Raw genomic sequence first — 7,180 nt, forward strand, 5'->3', positions numbered from 1 at the left:
GTGTGTGTGTGTGTGTGTGTGTGTGTGTGTGTGTGTACGTGCGTGCATGCGTGCGTGCGTGTCTGTCTTGTTGAACAAAATGAATGTGGTGTTGTAGCCTAATAATGCAGCCAACTAACTGCAGTATTGGGTGGATTGTTTAGCTCTGCTAGGCTAGTGGTGTTGTACAAAGCAGCTAGGTAGACTAACTAGCAGCACATAAAGCAAAGTCCAAAGTCTGGCCAATTGTGGAACACAGACAGATTGTGTATGGCCTGAGGCTTCTCTCCTAAAATGTTTATAACCACACATAATAACTACATTTTTGCATGAATAGCAGCTCTATAAAAACAGAACAGTTTTGCAGTGCAATGCATTGTGATCTTGTAGATTGGCATTAACTTATTTTAATGAATATAATGTAATGTTGTCAAATGTTGTTTTAGGAGCATATGGGCAAAATAGAAGTAAAATATTTAAAGGAAATATGTTTTTCCCCACTGCCCAAGCCAAAATTCACAGCACAAAAATAAAAACTGGAAATAAAAAAATAGACCCATGTAGGAACTGCAGGGATTGACGCTTGAAAAATCTATGTAGACCAATGTGGGAACCACGTGGGCCAGCCCACGTCATGGTTCCCATGCCCAGTTATCCCACATGTAGCCTGTGTGGAAACCATGTGGGCTAGCCCACTTCCAACCCAGGCCCAGTTAGCCCACATGTAGCCCATGCAGAAACCATGTGGGCCAGCCCACTTCCATCCCATGCCCAGTTAGCCCACATGTAGCCCATGCAGGAACCACGTGGGCCAGCCCACTTCCAACCCAGGCCCAGTTAGCCCACATGTAGCCCATGCGGAAACCACGTAGGCCAGCCCACTTTCATCCCATGCCCAGTTAGCCCACATGTAGCCCATGCGGAAACCACGCGGGCCAGCCCACTTCCATCCCATGCCCAGTTAGCCCACATATAGCCCATGCGGGAACCATGTGGGCAGCCCACTTCCATCCCATGCCCAGTTAGCCCACATGTAGCCCATGCGGGAACCACGTGGGCAAGCCCACTTCCAACCCAGGCCCAGTTAGCCCACATGTAGCCCATGCGGAAACCACGTAGGCCAGCCCACTTTCATCCCATGCCCAGTTAGCCCACATGTAGCCCATGCGGAAACCACACGGGCCAGCCCACTTCCATCCCAGGCCCAGTTAGCCCACATGTAGCCCATGCGGAAACCATGTGGGCAGCCCACTTCCATCCCATGCCCAGTTAGCCCACATGTAGCCCATGCGGGAACCGCGTGGGCAAGCCCACTTCCAACCCAGGCCCAGTTAGCCCACACGTAGCCCATGCGGGAACCACGTGGGCCAGCCCACTTCCAACCCAGGCCCAGTTAGCCCACATGTAGCCCATGAGGCAACCACGTATGCCAGCCCACTTCCATCCCATGCCCAGTTAGCCCACATGCAGCCCATGCGGGAACCACGTGGGCCAGCCCACTTCCATCCCATGCCCAGTTAGCCCACATGTAGCCCATGCGGGAACCACGTGGGCCAGCCCACTTCCATCCCAGGCCCAGTTAGCCCACATGTAGCCCATGCGGGAACCACGTGGGCAAGCCCACTTCCAACCCATGCCCAGTTAGCCCACATGTAGCCCATGCAGGAACCACGTGGGCCAGCCCACTTCCATCCCAGGCCCAGTTAGCCCACATGTAGCCCATGCGGGAACCACGTGGGCCAGCCCACTTCCATCCCATGCCCAGTTAGCCCACATGTAGCCCATGCGGGAACCACGTGGGCCAGCCCACTTCCATCCCATGCCCAGTTAGCCCACATGTAGCCCATGCGGGAACCACGTGGGGAAGCCCACTTCCAACCCATGCCCAGTTATCCCACATGTAGCCCACGTGGGACCCATGTAATTTGCCCACTTCAAGCCCATGCCCACGTGGTACCCAAGTAGCCCACCTCGTACCCATGTGGGACCCATGTGGGCGTGCTGGCTGGGATATGGGGTGCTTGAAATAAAAAATCGAACCTCTGTTCGAAGTGGAGCTGTGTGTGTGTGTGTGTGTGTGTGTGTGTGTGTGTGTGTGTGTAGCACCTCTCTGGTCACCCAGGATCATGTGTACCGATTTTTGTGACATTTGAAGAAAATATGTAGGAAAAGGTGCAAAAAGTGTGTTTTGGAGAAAATTCAAGATGGCGGAAAATCTATCCTGGCGCAAATGGGCGTGGCCTATATGGGGAGATGCGTCTTGACCCAAGGAATCCAGGGAAAAAAGAATTTTAATTTTCCGATCTACGGTTCAAGAGTTACGGGGCAAAACACAAAGTGGCCCGTTTATAGCGCCACCATGAGGCCGAGTGATGTAATTATTTTTGGATTCTTTCTTAAAATCATTATGAATCTCCTCTCCGGGGTTTGAAACTGTAGCTCCTATGGTTTACGAGAGAAAAATACTTGAATGTGAGTTTTTGCAATTCCCATTATAAGTCAATGGGGAAAATTAATTCACTAATAAATTAATATCAATTAAACTATAGAACCTTTCTCTTAGCAAGTTACTAGCACACGATTCCTGAGTAAGCCGGTCGATTTGACATATGGCGCGAGTGTGTGGTGCAAAAACTGTGGGAGGAGTAGCGTGCCAAACTTTGAGGCTACAGACACGGACGGACGGACGGACGGACGGAGACAGACCCACACACACGGCCACGTATAGGGAGCTTGTGTTCCACACAGCTCCAAAAAGATCACACATGCGAACATTGCGAAGTGAGTGGTGCTCACAGCAGTTCGCATGGTATCAAACATGACACACGTGCATATCTCCTTGTATGGGCCGTTGTATCCGTGACATCAGCTGTGGTAATGTCGGTCTCTGCATACTTTCTATCACGTTTCGTACTACGGACATAGGGACATACACACAAAGCCAGACGTAGGTTTGGTTAGAAAAAAATCACACCCGTGTGAACTGAGCGGTGCAGGCTGCTCAACACCACCGCTGGGTGGCTGCAGCGGCAGCCTGCAGCTGTTGCCATAATCATACGGACATACAGACATAGAGGCCGCACTCACACAGACGTACAGGCCGTACTTATATGGACATACATACTCAAGTAAAATTTGGAGCAGCAGGCACACTTGACACTTGTCACTAAACTTTCACATTGTTTCATGTCCATTACCAGAAGTGATTGCAGCCAGCCATTTTAGGGGCGTGGCCACTTGGCCTTTGGTGTTGTCCATTTTTGAGGGCACAAAGGCCAAATGCCAGGGCAGGAAGGCCATCAAATAAAACAATATGTTAGTCCATTGAAGAATTTGTTGAATTAAGGGTTAGGGATGATAACCTAATCTGCAGTGAAATAGATAAATGATGATATTATATAATATGATCCATGCTCAGCCCTGCACCCATCAAAGTGGATTGGTTTAAAAATGGGGACTCAGGGGGGGTTAAGATTTCAGAATCTCAACAAAAGACACTGGTGTCTACATGACAAGAAAGTGACACCGTTGTCTAGATATTGACCAGAAAGAGACAGAGGAGAAAGTGGTCAGGTCATTCCATTGGTTTGAGGGGCACAAGGCCAAACTGAGGGGCAACGGCAGCCATGGCCTTCATGGCCTCCATGAAATTCCTGTCCTGATTGCAGCAATATGTGAGATGTAATATTTTAACGTGGAGTGAAGTGATAATATGAAGCCTTTGGTAATCTTCCTGAATCCCATATAATGTAGACTCCACATTCTTTCATACATGGACATCCGTGCTCATATCCGTGCTCAATGCTCATGCATACAAAGCCATCTCCATACCTGGAGATCCGTGCTCCTACACGCAAATCCGTGCTCACACACACAAAGGCAGACCTAGGAGCGGTTATCACCGCTCAAAAACTAAATGATGACTAAAACTAAGACTAAATATATTGTCAATTTCGTCAGCAAATAGAAACTAGACTAAAATGTTAGGGAGGGACTGGCAGAGAATAGATCCAGCAGAACTAAAAGACAAGTCATTTTTATGTTTGTTTGCACTCTGGTGTTACGCTCTGAAAATAATAGCAGATCTACAAACTCACAACCAAGCATGCAAACACGTGTAAAATCGGGAATGACATTCATGCTAGGGTCACAAACAATACAAACTGTTGCTAAGTTGCCTGCGACCTAGCAACAGTTTGTATTGTGTGCGACGTCAGAACATAGCAACAGTTTGTGTACGGCAGGACTGTATATAAGAAGCTGTAAAAACATTTGGGTGCTCAGATTGTGGACTTTATCAGAGTTGAGACCAAGATCAGAGACCATCATCTATTATTCTATCTAAGTGACAGAGAAGGATTTCTTTGCTTAATATAAATTATAAATTATAATTCAAAAAGTAGACAGCCATGGCTTCAGTTGGGGAATCAAAAGATGATCATCTTTCCACTGCCATTCTGAAAAAGAAGAACAGGCCAAACAGGCTGATTGTTGATGACGGTGTCACTGATGACAATAGCGTCGTCTCCCTCTCTCAGGCCAAGATGGACGAGCTGCAGCTGTTCCGCGGAGACACAGTGCTGATGAAGGGAAAGAAAAGGAAGAACACGGTTTGCGTAGTTCTCTCCGACGACAGCTGCTCTGATGAAAAGGTACGCATGAGCAGGGTTGTCCGCAACAATTTGAGGGTCCGTCTGGGCGATGTCATCAGCATTAATCCGGTTCAAAATGTGAAAAATGGAAAAAGAATCCATGTTCTCCCAATAGATGACACTGTAGCGGGCATTACTGGAGACCTGTTTGAGCCCTACCTCAAGCCATACTTCCACGAGCATTTCAGGCCCATTCACAAGGGTGATATCCTCCTGGTCAGGGGTGGTATGCGCGCCGTGGAGTTCAAAGTGGTAGAGACCGATCCCTCACCCTACTGCATTGTGGCCCAGGAAACGGTCATCCACTGTGAGGGGGACCCCATCAAGAGAGAGGATGAGGAGGATACCCTCAACGAGGTTGGCTATGATGACATTGGAGGAGTGAGGAAGCAGCTAGCGCAGATCAAAGAGATGGTTGAGCTGCCTCTGAGACACCCTGCGCTGTTCAAGGCAATTGGAGTCAAGCCACCACGTGGTATCCTTCTGTATGGACCCCCTGGTACAGGAAAGACCCTGCTAGCTAGAGCTGTAGCAAATGAAACTGGAGCCTTCTTTTTCCTTATCAATGGTCCTGAAATCATGAGTAAGATGGCTGGAGAAAGTGAGAGTAACTTGAGAAAGGCCTTCGAGGAAGCAGAGAAGAATGCCCCATCCATCATATTCATTGACGAGCTTGATTCCATCGCCCCCAAGAGAGACAAGACTCACGGAGAGGTTGAGAGGCGTATTGTGTCTCAGCTCCTCACCCTGATGGACGGTCTGAAGCAGAGAACTCACGTCGTCGTCATGGCTGCCACCAACAGGCCCAACAGCATCGACACAGCTCTTCGGAGATATGGGCGTTTTGATAGGGAGTTGGACATTGGAATCCCCGATGCAACAGGCAGACTGGAGATCCTCCAGATTCACACCAAGAACATGAAGCTGGCTGATGATGTTGACATTGAACGGGTGGCCAATGAGACCCATGGGCACGTTGGTGCAGATCTGGCTGCCCTCTGCTCTGAGGCAGCTCTGCAGACCATCAGAAAGAAGATGGACCTGATTGACCTGGAGGATGACACCATTGATGCTGAACTCCTGAATTCCCTGTCTGTCACCATGGATGACTTCAGGTGGGCCCTATCCCAGAGTAACCCATCAGCACTGAGGGAGACAGTGGTTGAGGTTCCCAACGTCAGCTGGGAAGACATCGGAGGTTTGGAGGAAGTCAAGAAGGAGCTGCAGGAGCTGGTACAGTATCCAGTGGAACACCCAGACAAGTTCCTGAAGTTCGGCATGACCCCATCAAAGGGTGTGCTGTTCTATGGCCCACCTGGTTGTGGTAAGACCCTGCTGGCCAAGGCTATTGCTAACGAATGCCAGGCTAACTTCATTTCCATCAAAGGACCTGAGCTGCTCACTATGTGGTTCGGAGAGTCTGAGGCCAACGTGAGAGAGATCTTTGACAAGGCTCGCCAGGCGGCCCCTTGTGTCCTGTTCTTCGACGAGCTGGACTCAGTAGCCAAGGCACGCGGAGCCAGCATTGGAGATGCTGGTGGAGCAGCAGATCGTGTCATCAACCAGATGCTCACAGAGATGGACGGCATGACCAGCAAGAAGAACGTCTTCATCATTGGAGCCACCAACAGACCTGACATCATCGACCCCGCCATCCTGAGACCTGGCCGTCTGGACCAGCTCATCTACATCCCCCTGCCCGATGAGAAGAGCAGGATCAATATCTTCAGGGCCACCCTTCGCAAGAGCCCCATCCACAAGGATGTGGACATCGAGTTCCTGGCCAAGATGACCAACGGCTTCTCTGGAGCCGATCTCACAGAGATCTCCCAGAGGGCGTGTAAGCTGGCCATCAGAGAGAGCATCGAGATGGAGATTCGCAGAGAGAAGGAGAGGGAGACAAACCCATCTGCCATGGAAGTAGAGGAGAGCGACCCTGTGCCCGAGCTCAGGAAGGACCACTTTGAGGAGGCCATGCGCTTTGCTCGTCGCTCCGTCAGTGACAACGACATCCGCAAATATGCAATGTTCGCACAGACCCTGCAGCAGAGCCGTGGATTTGGCTCCTTCAAGTTTCCAGCCACTCAAGGAGGTAGTGTTCCAAACCAAGCGTCAGGAGGCACTGCTAGTGGCCCAGTTTTCAATGAAGATAACGATGATGACCTTTACTCATGAGTGTATACTGCCTCTCAGTGGCCAATACTGTGAACAAAATAGGAAAAAGAATCTCCCCGTATTCCACATAGGAACTTTTTAAGTTCTTACTGTTTGTGATATCCCTCACGTGGCGAAAGCATGTAGCCACGTAACCAATAAACATGGGACATGAAACAATATACGGTATGATAAGATCGATGTGTACTGTTCCCAGAGAAACAGTGAGGGGTCGATCTCTTGATGTCTGACCCAGGATGCTCAAGAGCCATCCCCGTACTTTGATAAATCAAAGAATATATCAAAGAAATAGTGAAAGTTCAGACTATTCCAGAAGGACACAAACTTAAATGGGGTCTCTGCTTAGATAATGAGTTTTTTTTAAAGTTTTTTTT

At 49.4% G+C, this 7,180-nt stretch overlaps 1 protein-coding gene across 1 annotated transcript; it reads left to right on the plus strand.

Annotated features, from left to right (window-relative positions):
• Positions 1 to 4,388: 4,388 nt before the first annotated feature.
• LOC308290999 (transitional endoplasmic reticulum ATPase-like) lies at positions 4,389 to 6,806 on the plus strand (the record flags this gene model as incomplete). The annotated part of the gene is made up of 1 exon (XM_080732912.1): positions 4,389 to 6,806. The coding sequence occupies one exon, from the start codon at positions 4,389 to 4,391 to the stop codon at positions 6,804 to 6,806; it is 2,418 nt and encodes an 805-aa protein (XP_080589038.1).
• Between the last annotated feature and the right edge of the window lie 374 nt (positions 6,807 to 7,180).

Source organism: Nannobrachium achirus (genome assembly GCF_963921795.1).
Source record: "Nannobrachium achirus genome assembly, chromosome: 9".
NCBI classification, from domain to species: domain Eukaryota; kingdom Metazoa; phylum Chordata; class Actinopteri; order Myctophiformes; family Myctophidae; genus Nannobrachium; species Nannobrachium achirus.